General features: G+C 45.1%; 1 protein-coding gene and 1 long non-coding RNA gene across 7 annotated transcripts in view; one reads left to right on the top strand and one right to left on the bottom strand.

Annotated features, from left to right (window-relative positions):
• The window catches only part of LOC120981392, a 643,721-nt gene that overhangs the window by 425,174 nt on the left and 198,673 nt on the right, over positions 1–19,874 (bottom strand). The gene's annotated exons all lie outside the window — the stretch shown is intronic.
• Positions 1–19,874, top strand: part of PPP1R13B (protein phosphatase 1 regulatory subunit 13B) — an 82,349-nt gene that overhangs the window by 2,008 nt on the left and 60,467 nt on the right. For 3 of the 6 annotated variants that reach the window (XM_040410876.1, XM_040410872.1, XM_040410869.1), the window contains exon 1: positions 18,609–18,966. The exons of 1 other annotated variant lie outside the window; for it this stretch is intronic. In XM_040410876.1, the coding sequence (XP_040266810.1) occupies positions 18,841–18,966 (126 nt within the window). In that variant the 5' untranslated portion in view covers positions 18,609–18,840. Of the gene's footprint in view, positions 1–18,608; positions 18,967–19,874 lie in introns of those variants that run through there. 2 more of the 6 variants (XM_040410871.1, XM_040410875.1) reach the window with 2 other exon arrangements.

The following is a 19,874-nucleotide window of genomic DNA, read 5'->3' as shown; positions in this document are numbered from 1 at the left end:
TTTCCCATCTCTCTCTGCTCAGTAAAGCTGCTTTTCCAGTCAGTTGGGATTATCCTGCGGCTCAGATCTAGCACTGCAGCTCCCTGAGCATCTACCTCATATCTATCCATCTACCTCATATCTATCCATCTACCTCATATCTATCCATCTACCTCATATCTATCCATCTACCTCATATCTATCCATCTACCTCATATCTATCCATCTACCTCATATCTATCCATCCATCTCATATCTATCTATCTCATATCTATCTATCTCATATCTATCTATCTCATATCTATCTATCTCATATCTATCTATCTCATATCTATCTATCTCATATCTATCTATCTCATATCTATCCATCTACCTCATATCTATCCATCTACCTCATATCTATCCATCTACCTCATATCTATCCATCTACCTCATATCTATCCATCCATCTCATATCCATCTCATATCTATCTATCTCATATCTATCTATCTCATATCTATCTATCTCATATCTATCTATCTCATATCTATCTATCTCATATCTATCTATCTCATATCTATCTACCTCATATCTATCCATCTACCTCATATCTATCCATCTACCTCATATCTATCCATCTACCTCATATCTATCCATCCATCTCATATCCATCTCATATCTATCTATCTCATATCTATCTATCTCATATCTATCTATCTCATATCTATCTATCTCATATCTATCTATCTCATATCTATCTATCTCATATCTATCTATCTCATATCTATCTACCTCATATCTATCCATCTACCTCATATCTATCCATCCATCTCATATCCATCTCATATCTATCTATCTCATATCTATCTATCTCATATCCATCTACCTCATATCTATCCATCTACCTCATATCTATCCATCTACCTCATATCTATCCATCTACCTCATATCTATCCATCCATCTCATATCTATCTATCTCATATCTATCTACCTCATATCTATCCATCTACCTCATATCTATCCATCTACCTCATATCTATCCATCTACCTCATATCTATCCATCCATCTCATATCTATCTATCTCATATCTATCTATCTCATATCTATCTATCTCATATCTATCTATCTCATATCTATCTATCTCATATCTATCTCTCCATCCATCTACCTACCTCATATCTATCTCTCCATCCATCTACCTACCTCATATCTATCTCTCCATCCATCTACCTACCTCATATCTATCCATCTCATACATACCTGCAGTGTATAGATGTGCGATTGGCGGCTTCCTATCCGTCATCTTCCACAAGGACTCATCTTGTCATTAAATCTAACTGAAGACGTTCTGTAATTAGTTTCCGGCTCCAGGGAATAGAAATAATCAATGTATTTACCAGTTCTTTGCTGCCGGCCAATAGCCTAGTTCTCTGGCTTCAGATTTGGTATTACCAGGCCTAAAATGTCAGCTGCACCCCTGCTGCTTTCTGAAAATCCACCATCAGGCTCTGGTATCCCCTCCGCCATCTTCCTCCTGGTGGTACCAGCGCTTCTGCCCAGTGCGGCTCCCAACACGGGGCATCTAGGAGAGTTTTATCTCCCCTATTGTATTTGTGTTCATGCCCAGGTTAGTGTAGTTTATTTGGATTTCCCGTGTGGTTTTTACTGCATTTCCGCACCAAATGTGCATGTGTTACTTGCGGATTTGCCCCAGATCTCACTCTTTGCAATGCTGCTCTTTTGATATACTGGGGGTTTCAAAATCCGCATTACAGGTCAATTTCTGTGTGGGAATCATTGTACACAAGATTTGGGTTTTAGCTGGGTACTGAATTAGAGTGCATGCACATGTTGTGTAGTACGCATGGACTTGCGTAAAGTTTGCTGCGTAATGTAGTAGTTGAGATTTTGAGAATCTCACGTACACTGTGCGAAAATTGACCATATTTGCAGATTTTCAGTGCAGATTCTGCCCTTTGCTGTGGGAAATTCTGTAAGTAATAGGGAACGTGTGCAAATTTGGTGCCGAAGTGCAGCGGAAACTGCAGGAAAATCTGTGTGGAAAATCCACATACATTACACCGCGGTGTGTAGTAAGCATGGGCGGACTGGCCATAGACCCTACAAGGAAATTTCCTGGTGGGTCGATACCCAGGGAAGTCACTTAATTCCTCCTCATGGCCGCCAGTCTGGTACATAAAGATCTGATGCTCTCATCATTAATGTATGTAGAAGCATCAGGCACTTATACACCTGACCAGTGGCCACAGGTGTCCTCCCGAATTCAACTATACTGCCATCCTCAGGATGATGATACAGCTTCATACTGTGGGGCGGGTGGCAGTATTTAAAGCTGCACTGTGGTATCTGCTGAGGCAGTATATTGTGCTGCACTGTGGTGTCTGGTTCTGCTGGGGCAGTATATTGTGCTGCACTGTGGTGTCTGGTTCTGCTGGGGCAGTATATTGTGCTGCACCGTGGTGTCTGGTTGTGCTGGGGCAGTATATTGTTCTGTGGTGTCTGGTTCTGCTGGGGCAGTATTTTGTGCTGCTCTGTAGTATTTGGTTCTGCTGGGGCAGTATTTTGTGCTGCACTGTGGTGTCTGGTTCTGCTGGGGCAGTATTTTGTGCTGCACTGTAGTATTTTCTTCTGCAGAGGCGGTATTTTGTGCTGCTCTGTAGTATTTTGTGCTGCTCTGTAGTATTTAGTTCTGCTGGAGCAGTATATTGTGCTGCACTGTGGTATTTGGTTCTGCTGGGGCAGTATTTTGTGCTGCTCTGTAGTATTTTGTGCTGCTCTGTAGTATTTTGTGCTGCTCTGTAGTATTTTGTGCTGCTCTGTAGTATTTTGTGCTGCTCTGTAGTATTTGGTTCTGCTGGGGAAGTATTTTGTGCTGCACTGTGGTATTTTGTCCTGCATTGCGATATTGTTGGCCCTGCCTACATATGTTGGCCCGCTTACTTCTGTTATCCCACCTTTTGTCAATTTTGACCCAGTTTTCAGTCCGCTCCTGGCCCTTTTGTACTGACCACAATGTTTTGAGGGCGATAAATCGGACACTGTTAGTAAGAGAAAACGCAGCTGAAATTGGAAGCAGCCCCCCCCCCCCCCCCCCCCCCCCCGATTCCTACTGCGCGGGTGCAGATTGATATCCTCATGGGGAATTGCTTTGTTCAGTGCGGCTGATTCTCATGTGGGACACTGATTCCCATACGGCTGCAGATCCGAGTATATTGGTGATTCTTTTTTTTTTTTGGAAAACCCAGAAAACCGCCACAATAAAAAAATATCTGTGAAGAAAATCGTATCCCGCAGTGTGATACTAATCATATTTTTCATCCTGCAGTCCGATGCTGCATACGGTCAGAAAACAATCTTTTATCCTCCGTCCGCGCTATTTTGCATGTCTTCTTGAAGTCAAGGGGTCAGCGGCCTCCTTGCTTCAAGTCATGGTAACCGCGCCCCCTCTTGCCTTTGAGTGACATGGGATTGCGCAGTAAAACAGAGGGCACCGCGCATGCGCGAGACTTGGGAAGGCGTAGCTGAACTGCGGGCTGTCACTCAAAGGCAAGAGGGGGCGCGGTTACCATGACTTGAAGCAAGGAGGCCGCTGACCCCTTGACTTCAAGAAGACATGCAAAATAGCACGGACGGAGGATAAAAAATCGTTTTCTGACCGTATGCAGGATAAAAAATATGATTAGTATCACACTGCGGGCTACTCTGAGGTACTGCTGGCGGGTTTACATGCATTTGAAAGGTGACAGGTTCCCTTTAACAAGTGGCTTGGTCACATGACCACTGAGGCCAATCATGGGCCTCAGCGGACACAGCAGCTTGAGCTGTACATCACTGGTGAGGCTTGTGATTGGCCACAGAGGTCATGGGACCAAGCCACTTCCTGGTCCATCAGGGACTGGGAGCAGTGGTGGGACAGCTGGGTGGGTTTTTCTTATGTCCAGGGGTCTAGGTTAGGACCCCAGGAGTTGTTGCCTCCCAGTCCGGACAATCCCTTTAATGCCTTATCCTCGACCCTGGAATCCTGATTCTGGTTGACCAGGGCAGTAGGACGCCATCGCGGTGGTACACATGGTACGGTACTAGTAGCAATGTCGCCGGAGTCAGGTCTAACACAAGCCCTAATAAAACGTGCAGACATTCCACCCAGGACACGTAACCCGCTGAGTCCTTGGGAGGGTGATGCCAGTGAAATGTCAGGGTGTTTAGTCAGCAGGAGAATTGCATTCTGATTGTTTTACATTCACATAAAAGGGCGCTATTATTGTCACCATTACATCTTTTGTACTGTGCGGGTGATTAAGCGGAGGCACTCGCTCCGCCGGTTAATGGGTTATTCTTCCTGTCCCCTCCATCATCTACTGACTAAAGTATTTATAGGTGTTGTGTATGGGCCAGGTGAGGTTATGATGAAGAACCATAGAATTTGAAGTGTTTTTGTTGTTGTTGTGGTTTTTGTGTGTGTGGTTTTTTTTTTTTTTTTTTTTCTTAAAGGGGAATTCCATCTAAGGAAGAAACCCCACCATCTCTTTGTTTCTTCTTCTTCTTTCCCCATTTGCTATAAATTCTGTTCATCTATTTCTAAGGCTTCGTTCACATCACCGTTCAGCCTTTCCGTTCTCCTGCTCAGTTTAGGAAAGGACGGATTCGGCACATAACTGAGTCGAACGGATCCTAAGAACCTCATAGACTATAATGGGTCCGTTAGGTTTCCGCTCAGAGGAAGATTTTTGAAGCGGAGACTAAACGGGACCCCACATTGTCAGAGTGTCCTGGTCCCAGAAGCGCGGCTCCCGTCCCCACTGTAACGTGACGTTGATTGGCTGGCAGTGGTGTGTGTACACGGCACGCCACGCTTCTCATCTGGTCTGTTGTTGTTTTTTTTTAAAGTCTCGGGCAACCCCTCAGAGCTATACATGTCCGGATTAAGTATTTTTTTAAAAAGACCTGTCCCCTCTCCTGACATACCAGTATCTGTTATAGTAACTATAACATCCCCCCCCCCCCTCGTCATAATAATTATGGAGCATTTATTCTTATTACTCTGTTGTATCACTCCTTTATTATTCCTGCTAGAAGTTATGAATGAATTGCTAGCAGTTTTCATTGAAGGTACAGCTGGGTGTTACCAGTTGGGGATGTGTCCCTGTACAGTCTGACACTATCTAGTCAGTGCTGCCAGTGTCACAGTGCAACTGGTAACACCCATCTGGATCTTCACTGCAAACTGCTAGCAATTCATAACTTCTAACAGGAATAATAATGGATTGGCACAGGTAGGTGCGAATTCTTGGACTCCCGTGTTTCGCAGACCGTATCCGCATCACCGTTTCTAACGTCAGACGTGGCGTATTCAACACCTGGACTAAAAAATTCAAATAATAAAAAAATAAAAATAAATCTAGCACTCAAGGTTTCTGTATCCACTATGAGGATAGTGGGGGTTGTAGTGTGGCGGTGCGTGACTTAATGGATAGTTGAAGAATTTCAGTGTTTTCTTTTTAGCTTTTGCTGTTTCTGTGGTAACGAAGCTCCGTGATGTCATCGTCTCCAGCCAGTGTTTTCTGCAAGTGACATTTTGTTTCTATAGATTTATGTATGTGTGGGTATATATACCGGTACTGTATATACAGTCATAGATGCCTGTAGTACGTGCATCCAGTTATACTTCTGTAGCTGCCTCAGAGGCACTTAAAGGGCATCTGTCAGCAGTTTTGTACCTATGACACTGGCTGACCTGTTACATGTGCGCTTGGCAGCTGAAGGCGTCTGTGTAGGCCCCTTGTTCATATGTGTCCGCATTGCTGAGAAAAATGATGTTTTAATATATGTAAATGAGCCTCTAGGAGCAATGGGGGCGTTGCCGTTACACCTAGAGGCTCTGCTCTTTGACCGCCACTCCATTCATACAGGAACACGAGCCCCCGTCCTGGTGACCGATCAGACCGCTGTCCACTATCTACTGGATGGAGGGTAACTAAATAATTGTTGGTGGTCTGACTACCGGGATCCTAATGGAGCGCCACGTTAAGCATGTGCCCAACTACTCCATTCATTCTCTGTGACTGCCTGAGAGCCGCTGCATTAGGATTGGGCTACCAGGACCCCTGTTTTGGGGCTTGGTGGGGTTCACAGTGGTTTGAACCCAGTGATCAGTTATCCCCCTATGTTGGATATCTTTAAAACCTGGCACAGCCACTTTAAAGGGGTTCTCCGAGCTTTTCTGAAAATCCAAGAGTCTTCAGTCTCCACGGATGAAAGATCATTTCCTCTGTACTTAGCCCTCCCTCATGCCCCTGATGGCGCCATCTCTGCTACGTGCATCAGGGGAGTGACGGAGGGGAAAGTACTGAGAAACGATCTTTCATCCATGGACTCTGGGATTTTGAGAAAATCCTGGAGAACCCCTTTGAGGAAAAACTATATTGAAAACACACTGGGGGAGATTTATCAAAACTGGGGCAAAGGAAAACTGGCTTAGTTGCCCATAGCAACCAATCAGATTAATCCTTTCATTTTCCAAAGGGGCTCTGAAAAATGAAAGCTGGAATCTGATTGGTTGCTAGGGGCAACTAGGCCAGTTTTTAATTGCACAAGTTTTGATAAATCTCCTTCACAGAACGTGTTCCTTCCACCTAAACGGAGCATAAGGGCTCATTTTCCATGTACCGGTATTTTTCATCCGTGTGCTATCCGCCTTCCTATTGTTTTCCATGCGCCATGCACACATCCATGTTTTTTTAGCGTATAGAAATTTGGACCTGGCGTCAGTGTATGAAGCCTAATGTAGGATTACCTGAGTAATGTCCATATATTCCTCTCCTGCCGCTATACATTATAATGTCCGCCTTCCTCATCGCGATGAACAAACTGCCAGTAAGTCATTAACCTGATGGTCCCTTCCCCTTTCAGCCTGTTAATATTTTTCGTAGTTTCGACACGGAGGCGTTATGTGTTCTGTGCATCAGCCACGCCGGCCGCCAGGTCAATCGGTGTCGACTTATTTTACACGACAAAAGGAAATTAGCTGAACAGTATGCGAAAATGTTCTGGAAGGTAATTGTGCGTTTAAACGGGTTGTGCAGGCGCACGAGCCCACCTAGTCCGACATCGTAGGGTCCTCTCAAATCCAGCTTCCCCCGCAGCGCCACCACAGGGGAAACTAGGCATTACGTGGTACGCATTGAGAGCATTGGTTGTCTGTCCGCTCCTACGGAGAGAGAGAGAGAGAGAGACGCTCTTTGTCGCTTCTATAACCACTTTGTATGAATTGACAATTGCAGATTTAAAATTAGCGGATTTTGTTTGCGGATATTTTACCGCCGTGGGTGGATGAGATTTGCGAAATACACTCATCCACTTTGCCACTACTGTATACACGGCGGAATTTCCATCTGCATTTTCCTCAGAGTATCCGCCATGGTTGGCTATGGCCTAATAGCCTTTATGTGGCCCCGCGAAAAAAAATAAAAAAATAGAACGCATCCTATTCTTCGTTTTGCGGACAAGAATAGGCATTCCTCTAACGGGTGACCTGTTTCGTTTCGGAAATTGCAGAACGCACACTGGAGGCATCCGTGTTTGGCGGATCCGCAGTTTTGTGGACTGCAAAAGACGGCAATGTAGCCTTAGGGTAAAGATGGAGTCTGACCGAGGTGCAGGCGCAGGGCTGCTGAAAACCACACCGCCACACTGCTCGAATAATTGTCAACGTTTATGTGTGTTTTTTTTTTTTATTAAAATAATTTGCCTGGAAAAAATGGGCCAGCTTGGCAGAAAACAACAACCCTGGTATACGGCCGCTACGAGTGTTGGCATTTAAGGCTACCACCACACGGCATAGTTTTTGTTGCAGCGCACCCTCACTGCAGTTGAGTACCGAACGCCCGTAGCAGGCCGCACTGTTTAGTCTGTCTGCGTTGTTAAAGGGCATCTGTCAGCAGTTTTGTACCTAGGACACTGGCTGACCTGTTCCATGTGCGCTTGGCAGCTGAAGGCATCTGTGTTGGTCCCATGTTTACATGTGCCCGCATTGCTGAGAAATATAAGGTTTTATTATATGCAGGTTGGATTCAAATGAGAATGTTAACAGTGCCACGCCTACCCACAGGTTGTTTATGGTATTGCAGCTCAGCTTTCTTCACTTTAATACACCTGAGTTGCAATACCAGATGTAACCCGTGGGCAGATGTTCCCTCCCGTAGAGCACGGCTCCAGAGTTATAGCACCTATGGCCTGGCACTAATCTGCCACCCAAAAAGGTTATCAGATTTGGACATTCTGCCACCGCAGTGAAAATGGAGCATAAAGGTATATGCACACGGCCACGTTGTTTATGTGGATTTTCGTGCAATTTTCACTGCATTTCCGCACATAATCATCATGTATTACTTGCAGATTGTGACTCCGATTTGCCCCCAGATCTCATCCATTGCATCCCAGCAGTCGGACTGCATCAATCACATGGTCCCACAGCATTGCCATCTTGCACCAGTACTAGTCCTTTTTCACGTGGACGCCCCCACGGTTACCGATTTGCATATTGCTTCTATTAGTCGTCGCCTGACGTTCTCCTTGGAGCGTACAGAGTCCCCGTCATTCCATGAGCCAGTGCTGACTGCTATAACAACCTAATACATTGGGTTTAATATAAATGACTGTGACATGTATGTACGGTAGGTTCTCGCTATACGTCTGTCCGCTGCCTAACATTCTGGGAAATGTAGTGAGAGGATTTATGTCCTAACGTCACTAAGTTTTTCCAGACACCAGTAAAGTTATAAATGTGTATAGTGCCGTTCGGATTCATTGTCCTTCTTTCCATCCTATGATGCTCTAAGTCAGCAGACGTGTGGGAGTGCATGCTGGGAGTTGTAGTTGCACAGCTATAGAACCATTCCTTTGTGTCCTTATGACAGGGATTGCCAATTTGCGGCTCTCCAGCTGTTGCAAAACTACAACTCCCAGCATGCCCAGACTGCCTACAGCAGGGCATGGTGGGAGTTGTAGTTTTACAACAGCTGTAGAGCCGCAGGTTGGCCATCCCTGCCTTATGACAATGCTTCCTTTCTACCCTTATTCGCTTGGTGACTGGGCGCATTTATCAAATGGGTATTTTCATCATATCATGTTATAGAGGATTGCTATGGGGTCCTCCCTCTACAGAGGTCTCTTTAGCATTTAACCCGCCCTGTGGTGCTCCCAGATGCCCACTGTGCCGCTGACTGCAATGCAGACCCAAACTGTAGTCTGGAGGAACTGCATTGCTTCCAATACATTTAAGTAATTGTCCGGGATCAGTATAAAGGGATCTTCTGTTTTCTCAGAAATGGCGCCCCTCTTGTCCATGGGCTGGGTCTTGTATTACCCTCTTCACTTAAAGGGGTTGTCAAGGTTCAGGAGGAAACAGAGCAACACATGCGATCCATGTGCCATAAGGAATAGATCATTACTTACCTGGCAGCTGTTGCGCCGTCGCCTCGGTTCTCCCGGCAGGGCTTTGTTTACCCAGCTGCAGTGGTGACATCACGTCGACAACACGTGACTGCTGCTGCCGCCAATCGCTGGCCACAGCTGTGAAGAGGCCAATGATTGGCTGCAGCAAGTCACATGTTAACGTGCCATCACTGCTGCAGCCAGGCAAACAGAGCTCTGCTGGGAGAACCGGAGTGATTGCGCAGGATCTGCTGGATAAGTGATGACTAGGGGTGACCGAACTTGTGTTTTACAAGTCTGAGTTCGGGTTTTATTACAATTCCGTTATGGATTCTGATACCACGGGCCTTTAAGAGGCATTCCGTCACAATAGAAGTCTATGGGCCACGTAACGGATCCGTCTGGTTTCCATTATGCAGAGTAGTCACCTGTCACGCTCCCTTGCAGACCTAACTCACAAGGTTGCGTTCACACTGTGCAGTCAGCTTGCTATTTTTTCCATTTTGCAAAAAAAGAAGAAATAAAAAAATCGGCACTGTGTGAATACCGTTCTTAAGTCTCCGGGGGCTACGTGGCATCAGTGTTTGGCATTTTGGGGGGCATATATTGGGCACAAATTGTCCCAAGCATTTCAGGTTTTATTGGTCCTTCTGTGATGTCAAAAACTTCAGGTGATTCAGTCCTGGTGACTTTTTTCAGTGATTTATAGTTTTTATTTTTATTTATTTTCCTTTTTCTGCGTCATCATGGGGTCAGAATCACTTTTTGTTTTATTATCTGAGCACTGTTCATAGAGTTTTCAGTCGTCATTGGTCCCTTGTAAATTAATTTGCCATGTATCATACCTTTTTTCAGCTCTGCAAATTAAAGTAGACTAGGATGAAAATCCCGGCGTACATACCGCTTATTGAATTAGCATTATAAGTAGAGCTAAAGGTTCTAATAATAATTTTCCTGTTATAATGCTCTTTAGCTGCTGCTGCGGAATTAGCTTGGTTAGGCTGGGTTCATACACATGCCATGGTCTACACTTACTAGTTTAGTTTAAAAATTTTTTTTTTAATGATATATATATATATATATAATTTTTATTTTATTTATTTATTTATTTTTTACTTAGAGCATGTCAGCAGGATCAACCCAATGGAACTAGACACACTGCCCAATTGGGTTGATACTGCTGATCAATATGCTACCTGTCTTGTAAAAATCGGTTTTGGCATTCACGAGGAAAAGGGACTTAAACTTTTTATTTAGTTTGCAGACGAGCGTGTCCGGATGCGTCCCGGTGCATTGCGGCAAACCCGTGCGAGTAGGTGCGCAATTGCAGTCAGTTTTGACTGCGATTGCGTTCCGTTTTTATCGCGCGGGTGCAATGCGTTTTGCACACGCGTGATAAAAAACTGAATGTGGTACCCAGACCCGAACTTCTTCACAGAAGTTCAGGTTTGGGTTCAAGGTTCTGTAGATTGTATTATTTTCCTTTATAACATGGTTATAAGGGAAAATTATAGCATTCTGAATACAATAGGGCTGGAGGGGTTAACATTTTTTTAACTCTCCTTAATCCACTTGTTCGCGCAACCAGCATCTCTTTTGTCTTCTTTTGTGAGGAATAGGACCTTTGACGTCACTACGCTCATCACATGGTCCGTTACATGGTCTTTTACCATGGTGATGGATCATGTAACGGACCATGTGATGAACGTAGTGATGTCATCAAAGGTCCTATTCCTCACAAAAGAAGACAAAAGAGATGTGGATTAAGGTGAGTAATAAATATATTTTTATTTTTTTTAACCCCTCCAGCCCTATTGTACTATATATTCTGTATTCAGAATGCTATTATTTTCCCTTATAACCATGTTATAAGGGAAAATAATAATGATCGGGTCCCCATCCCGATCGTCACCTAGCAACCGTGCGTGAAAATCGCACCGCATCCGCACTTGCTTGCGGATGCTTGCGATTTTCACGCAACTCCATTCATTTCTATGGGGCCTGCGTTACGTGAAAAACGCACAAAGAGGAGCATGCTGCGATTTTCACACAACGCACAAGTGATGCGTGAAAATCACCGCTCGTGTGCACAGCCCCATAGAAATGAATGGGTCCGGATTCAGTGCGGGTGCAATGCGTTCACCTCGCACATTGCACCCGCGCGGAAATCTCGCCCGTGTGAAAGGGGCCTAAGGCTCCTTTCACATGAGCGAGTTTTCCGTTCGGTTGAGATGCGTGACGTGAACGCATTGCACCCGCCTTGAATCCTGATCCATTCATTTCATTGTGTCTGTGCACACGAGCATTTTTTTCACACATCAGTTCTGCGTTGCGTGAAAAACGCAGCCTGTTCTATATTCTGCGTTTTTCACGCAGCCCTGGACCCATAGAAGTGAATGGGGCTTCAGTGAAAAACCCATTGCACCCGCTCGTGTGAAAGGGGCCTAAGTCTTTTTTTATAAAGAAAATTTCTTGGGAATGCGGCAACCGACTTTAACGAGACTGGTATCCTTTTAATCAGCAGGGTCAACCCTACCAGGCAGTATGCCTAATTTCATAGGGTTGACCTTGCTGGCAGCTGCCCATGGCAAAATATTTAAAGCTTAGTTAAAATTGTGTATGATGCCAATCAATCGGAGCGTCGCCTTTTTTTTTTGTGTCTTGTGAAAGAAAATGCGTTTTCTCATCTCGGGCTTTGTCTAGATGGTCGCCGTCTGCTCTTTATTTTTATCTTAGAAGTCTTGGAATCGCACTGTGGGTTTTTGTGACTAGCCCATTTTAGCAGAGACGATTATTCCACTTACCACGAGCAGAAAATTGCTTTTTTTTTTCTGCTCAATTTATTCATTTTTCATCTTTTTAACTCATTTTCTTTTTTTTTTTTTTTTCTATTTTCATCCAGCCAGCCATCTTCTGCTAGGCTATGTTTACCATGAGCTGTGGATGAGCTTGATTAGCATCTCTTCAAAAGTACAAAGCTTTCTGGGGGCCAAAGGGGTTAGGCCTCATGCACACGACCGTTTTTTTTTTAAGGTCTGCAAAAACGGGGTCCGTGATCCGTGACCGTTTTTTCGTCCGTGGGTCTTCCTTGATTTTTGGAGGATCCACGGACATGAAAAATGAAAAAAAAAAATCTAAGTCAAGTTTGCCATTCAAATGATAGGAAAAAACGGACACGGATCACGGACGCAGATGACAATCTTGTGTGCATCCGTGATTTTTCACGGACCCATTGACTTGAATGGGTCCGCGAACTGTTGACCGTGAAAAAAATAGGACCGGTCCTATTTTTTTTTTACGGCCAGGAAACACGGATCACGGATGCGGCTGCCAAACGGTGCATTTTCCGATTTTTCCACGGACCCATTGAAAGCCAATGGAGCTGCGAAAAAAAACTGCAAACGGACGCGGATGCACACAACGGTCGTGTGCATGAGGCCTTAAACTGTGGAAAATTCCTACTTATTAGATACGTCTCTTATAACCTTGCTTGGACCCTTAGTGATCATCTGTAATCTGTTAGGAAACCTGCTTTAAGTGTTAATTTTCTCTGCAGCGCCACCACAGGGGAGTATAGGCATTACACAGCGCCCGTTAAGATCTATGGGCCAGATTTATCATGACTCTGACAGCTCACTCCACTTTAACATATGGCTAAAGTCAGTTTTAGCCAAGTCAGATTTATGATCGGCCCTTTAAGACTGTGATAAATGTGGTTTGACGGTAGCAGTTTATCCGTCAGTAAGCAGCTTTACAAAAGTCGCACATCTTTACGAAAAAGTCGCACGTTTTTATGAAAAAGTCGCATGTTCTATTAAAAAGTCTCATAAGATAAGCATGGTCCTCACTGGAGTGAAATTGGGACTTTTTTGCGACTTTTTTGCGACTTTTTTAAATAGTCCCAATAGTAAATCTGTCTAGAGATTCATTTACATAAGAAGACACGCCCACTTTCAGAAAACTGGCGAGCATAGTGCAGAGCAGAAAAAAGTCGCAAATTTGTGCGCAGTTTTAGCGTTTGGGACTTTTTTGGGACTTTTTCACTCCATTATTCTGACCTGAGCTAATGATAAATCTGGCCCTATGGGTTTTCTGTGTGATGTCGGACAGGACACGACTTCTAGAACAAGAGATGCTCCTTAGGACCTAGACATCCTGAACATGAACACCACACCCCCCCCCCTTCCTTCGTTAACTCTAAAATCTCTGAAAGGGTACAGGAACATGGGTTTTGGATACCAGACAACCCCTTTAAGATTAAACTCTTTGCCCCACCTACTATAATCTCTCTTCTCCAGTCTTATTGCCATCAGGCATTAGGCCTTACTCTCTTCATGCTCCTGCCTGTCCCCTATATAAATGTACCCCCTGCTGGCTCTAAAAATCTGGCAGAGGGAATATTTGTTCATATATAGAGGGACATGCTTCCTGTAGTTATCAGTTCCCCTGCAGCGCCTCCAAAGGAGAAATAAGGAATTACGCTCTGCTTATTAAAATAAATTTGCTGTCCATATAATACACGGTCATTTCGGGTCCTTCAGAGAGGAGCTAACCCACAGCTTCTGCTCTCCACTCCATGTGGTTGATGTAAGTCCCAAATAGAGGACCTCCTTCTCTATTAACTTTAATCTGTACTCTGTTTGGGACCTCCATCAAATAGCTGGAATGGAGAGCAGAAACAGAGCGGCCCCTCTCTGGAGAACCTGAAATCGCAATGCAGTATATGGAAAGCAAATAGATTTTGATGGGAGCAGTGTAATTCTTTATTTCCCCTGTGGAGGCGCTGCAGGGGAACTGAACACTGCATGAAGCAGATCTCTCTCTATATAAGGGATGGCCAACCTGAGGCTCTCCAGCTGTTGCAAAACTACAACTCCCAGCATGCCCAGACTTCCTACAGCAGGGCATGGTGGGAGTTGTAGTTTTGCAACAGCTGGAGAGCTGCAGGTTAGCCATACCTGCTCTATATAAATAAATATTCCCCAGCCAGATTTTTTTTCTAGATCCATTAGGGGGTTTCAAATGGAGGACTCCTCTGTTAAAGGAGTTGTTCAGGGTTTTTCAGGCTAGGCCACATCACTAGCTGATTGGTAGGGAACGGGGATGCAGCACCCCTCACCCCACTGCACTCGGCTATCTCCGGAACTCCAATAGAAATGAATGGAGTGGCCGCACACATGTGACCAGTCATTTCAGGGGAGCTGCAGGGGGTATGGAGCCCCCACGTTCTGGTGATCTGTAGATGGGGGATAACTTGGACCAACCGGAATACCCCTTTAAGGGGGTTTCTGGGGCTGTAATACTGATGGCCTATGCTTAGAATATGTCATCAATCAGATTGACTCTCGACACCCTCCAGATTTCCGTGCCCTGGAACTACCCAGCTCTATACACTGTGTACTGGCCGTGAAAGGTACTGCGGCGTTGTTCCCCTTCTTAAATATGTACCTAGTGTACAAAGTTGTGCCTGTTTCATCGCGCCTCAGCCCGTTCCAACAACTGAAGCCACAGGTGTCCTGAGGATAGGTCATCACCAGTGTTGAGTGAACTTGTGTTTGAAGTTCGGCGTCTAAAGTTCGGGTTATCAAAGTATCCCGTTATGGATTCCGAATTCCGTTATGGTCCGTGGTAGCGGAATCCATAACGGGATACTTCGATAACCCGAACTTTAGACGCCGAACTTAAAACACAAGTTCGCTCAACACTAGTCATCAGTAAGAAAAAAATAATAAAAAATTCTCGGGAAACCCCTTTAATGTACACAATGAAAATCAGCATCTGCTAGAACCAGCCCTGTGCCTCGCATGGATCCAGAGATCTCCCCATTAATTTCTGCAGTCCTATTTCAAGCTGCCGGTGGGTCCTCTAGGGCCAGGCCTCCTGCACACGGCCGTTTTTTTCCCCCGTTTACTGGCCGTTTTTTGCATTCCGTATACGGGACCATTCATTTCAATGGTTCCGCAAAATAAACGGAATGTACTCCGTATGCATTCTGTTTCCGTATTTCCGTTTTTTCTGTTCCGTTTTAACATAGAACATGTCCTATTATTGCCCGCAAATCACGTTCCGTGGCTCCATTCAAGTCAATGGGTCCGCAAAAAAAACGGAACACATACGGAAATGCATCCGTATGTCTTCCGTTTCCGTTCCGTTTTTTGCTGAACCATCTATTGAAAATGTTATGCCCAGCCCAATTTTATCTATGTAATTACTGTATACTGTATATGCCATACGGAAAAACGGAACAGAAACGGAAACAAAAAACGGAACAACGGATCCGTGAAAAAACTGACCGCAAAACAATGAAAAAGCCATACGGTCGTGTGCAATAGGCCTTAGGCTGCTATTCCTATCGCTACTGTCAGAGCTTCTAACAGAAGATGCAGCTGAAGGATGGAGCATGTGCGTCCTCCTCAGTGAGATGGATGGAGAAATAAGGAAAAAAACAAACAGCAGGTGGCGCTATACAGATCCATTTTTATTGAATAATACGTTTTTAATTACATGTCATGACAAGTATTCAGATCCAAGTGCTCAAAAAAATGTTGAATATTTTTCATGGGCCATCCTCTTGGTGACTATGTCACGGCTACTGTCAGACTGATCATCCACCCTCCTGATTCCAGAGGCTCGTTGTGTTCAGTCTTATATGTGAGCCGCCGCCGCGATGCTGGGGTAAAGCCATCATCAATCATATTCTGTTCACTTAATTCATTTTCTCAAGGTATTACTTAAGAAATCTTCCAAGGTACCTCTTATTACAATAACTGCAGCATTCAATTATGGTATATACATTACTGTTGAAGACACCTCACCGTACCGTCCTATATAACCTCATGTCCAGGCCTCCTGACCCCCCCCCTGCCCGTCCGGTCAGATACCGCCGCAGCTGGTCATTCCTGGCCTCCATGCCTCGCGTGTTTACTCCGCAGCGTTATCATGTGATGAGGTGGAAGAATTTGTCATCCTTGTCACCGACTGTTCAGCACCAGCAGGAAAACATGTTGTGCCGGGCATGGGACCGACTGTGGCCGGAGCATTCCAGAGGATGATTCAGGGATTATTATGGCTGAGGTACATGTCCTGAACACTCTGGGAGGCGGCGTGCATAGCGTTGTTTTGTCTGCACAGAGGTGTCGGCGACCATCTCTGCTGTCATAGCGTCTCTCTGTCCTGTTAGGACCTATGGATGTCGTAGGCCGTGTTCACCCCGTGGTGGGATTACAGGACGTTTGGGATGAGATTTTCAAAACCCTATTTGAATGTTTAGGAATTAGGAGCATGACTGTTAAGGCTCATGCACATGGCCATAAGTGTGTAGCGATCCGCAAAACAAGGATTCAGCCCGAGTGCATGCCACCATCTGTAGACATGTCCTATCCTTGTCCACAAAACGGACAAGAGTAGGACATGTTCTATTATTTTTTTTTTTTTGTGGGGCCGCAGAACTGACAGCATTTGCATTTCTTTTATTTTTATTTTCATAACATAGGGTAAAATCTGCAACAACATTGACATTTAAAGGGGTTTCCTGGAGTAAAATATTGATAATCTGTCCTCAGGAAAGGTTATACATATCTGATCGTGGGAGTCCCGACACGCTCACCAGTTGACCGTTTGCAGTGGCTGTGGCACTACGATGAGCACTGCGGCCTCTTCCTAGTGATTTCACGTTCATTGGTCATGTCCAGGGTCATCTTTATTGTACTCCTGGAAAACCCCTTTAAATATGTAAATTTTGCTGCAGATTTAGCTTTAAGTTCTTCAGCAAATCCACAACAGATTTTTTTATTTTATTTTTGTCCAAGTTTTGTTGTAGTCTGTTGCACACCAACATCTTCTTTTTGGCTTTTCATCACATCTAAAAAGTGAGGGCGTCAGACTTTAATAATAAATGATTCCCAGTAGAACAACGTGTGGTCCTTTAAGACGGCGTCGCCCCGGTTGAGCAGATCTCTGTGGTGCAGCCAGGCCTTCAGTACATTGTATGGATCCTTCACACAAAGCCCCGCTCCTCCTCCCCGCTTCCTTCCTGAAGCCGTCTCATCGCATTATTGTCCCGTGCAGTAATGCTGTCGGATGCAGAGGCGGAAGCGCTCCAAGGTTTCACAGCAAATATCCCAGGCCGCCTGCACCTAGGCTCACAATTGTATCACTGCATTATACTAATAAAACTGGGAGACCTTTCTGAAAGACCACCATTCCGAGAAGACCACCACCCGATATCCTGTGAGAAAGTTCAGTAATGTCCTATACTGAGCATACTTCAAATTTTGTCTGAGGAGTTGCCTTTTTTAATACCAATTTGGGTGGTTGGCTCGGTTTCAATAGGCGAGTAGGACTGAGCTGCAGAAAGGCCGTCACAAGGCTGCAGCACTCACCTGAGGGCCACGGCCCCTTCCAACAGCTGATTGGCTGGGTTGTCGGGAGTTGGGCCCCCACCAATCAACTATCCTGAAGATCGGCTTTCAATATTTAAGTCCTGGGAAACCCCTTACGCCCAGTTTAAAGTAGGACGTTCTCTTGTTTGCCTGTCTCCAGAATAGGGGATACGTGTCTGTTTGGTGGGGTCCAACTACAATGACTAGAATCGGCAACCGGTGTCCCCCTGTAAGAGCGGAGCGGCGGTCGGGCATGCATCCTGCCGCACTGTTCAGACTTCACCGTAGAGAGAGGAAGGGAACCTCGAACCCCCATTCTAGTGTTTGTGGTGGTCTCAGCTGTGGGAACCGGCCATTTATCACCTATTATCCTGAAGATGATCTTTTCAGATCTCTCTCCTATCTTTAGCCTGAGGTTCAGGCTAATAACTTTCGTTGCCTAGGTTGGATGCAACTGTAGCAGACTCTCAGCTGTGAGAAGTATTAGATTTGTACAAGTTTTCAGCCCCTATATCCAAGCAAAAAAAATGTTTCATCCCTTGGCACCCTGCAGAAATGAAGAATTGAAACGCAAAATATTTAAAAAAGTTGCAGTCCTCCACCCCCACTGCATTGATACTTGGTGTATATAATCCAGTATAGCCATTGTTAACATTACACGCTGTCTGCGCTAGTATATACACTGGCCCTTTAAGACAACACGCCTGCATATCATATTCCCCCCATCTATGAAAAGGAAGTCACGCTTCCAGGTCTTCTAGTTTTGGACGCCTCTTTGCCCCCCGTGTGTTCTCGCAGCCATGGGTGCACATTGTACACTAGATCTCTCCTAGCTCTCGTTTCCCTAATTAGGCGAAGCATAATCCCCCCTGTATCATCGAGCTGTCACATCCCTGGCCTGCGTTGTGTCCTCATTGCTCCTTATCAGCGTTCATAGGCACTCCATCCTCCACATACCAGCGGCAGCCTGAGAGCTCGCTGCATTGAGATCCGGGGCTCATCGCTTCCCACCCCTAAATGATCCAGTTGATCGGCGGACGTCCCCATGAAGAATCTGTTCACCATGATCCTGCAGAGCCTCATAAATAAACCGAAGGAGAAGCCGCTATCACGGGAAAAGACGGGAGCCAAACCTTCCAATAAGAAGGACAAGGTGATCCTGAAGAAGGAGGTAGAGTCACTGGAAAGCCTGATCACTCTTCTGATTGCAGATGAAGCAGAGCTGAGTGGGTCGTAATGTCATTTGAACTTCGGCATCATGAAAAGCTACTAAACTTTAAAAGCAAAAACTCAGCTCTGCTACATCTGTTCATCAGTTCTATATAGAGTTTATATCTCTGTCAGGGAAAGCTGGGTGACAGTCGCCATCGCAGACTCCAAAGGGGTTGTCACTCGGTTTTCCCAGGGTCTTGAACAGCAATCGATCGGAGTGGTTCATCTGACAATATGTCTGCCGCGTTCTCTGTTTACGGTTGTTTTTGGAGCGTGTTTGTTTGTGTGCGTTAGTCGTTCCTTCCATATGTCGAGGTAACATATGGAGACGTCAAATAAGAATGTTTCTCACCGTTTTGTAGTTGTATACTTTGACTTTATGCTTTTGGATTTACTGTTAAATGACTTTTATTAATTACGTAGTTTTGTCATTTTTATTTTTTTGGTTTGCAGTAGGGGGCGTGTGTCTTTTTTGAAGCAGATTGTATTGGGCTCAGTTCACACATGTGTCGTGGCTTATGTTAATGTCACGCTGCTCTTCTGGAGCCGTCTCACTCAACAGTTACCACTAATGCCCGATCGACCCCCCCCCCCATTGACTGGGGTCCGCAGGGGTGTCCTTCATTTTGATGGGATTCATGGTGCTGCATGTGGTGCTGTTTTTCCATCGACATAATGTAAGGCAAAGCCTCTGACGTGGATGTTAGCAGCGCCTTAGGCTGCGTTCTCTATGCTGCTGTCTCTTCTGTCAGGAGGTGACCAAGAAACTGTCTGTTACAACCCATTAAGCAAATTTCTGTCTGGGGGAACATTTCCAAAATTAGTTTTTTTGTTTTGGAGCATGGGTGACATTATCTAATAAATGGT

This window comes from Bufo bufo, chromosome 11 (genome assembly GCF_905171765.1).
Source record: "Bufo bufo chromosome 11, aBufBuf1.1, whole genome shotgun sequence".
Taxonomy (NCBI): Eukaryota; Metazoa; Chordata; class Amphibia; order Anura; family Bufonidae; genus Bufo; species Bufo bufo.
Note: the sequence above shows the minus strand (reverse complement) of the source record. Positions and strands in the feature narration are given on the sequence as shown.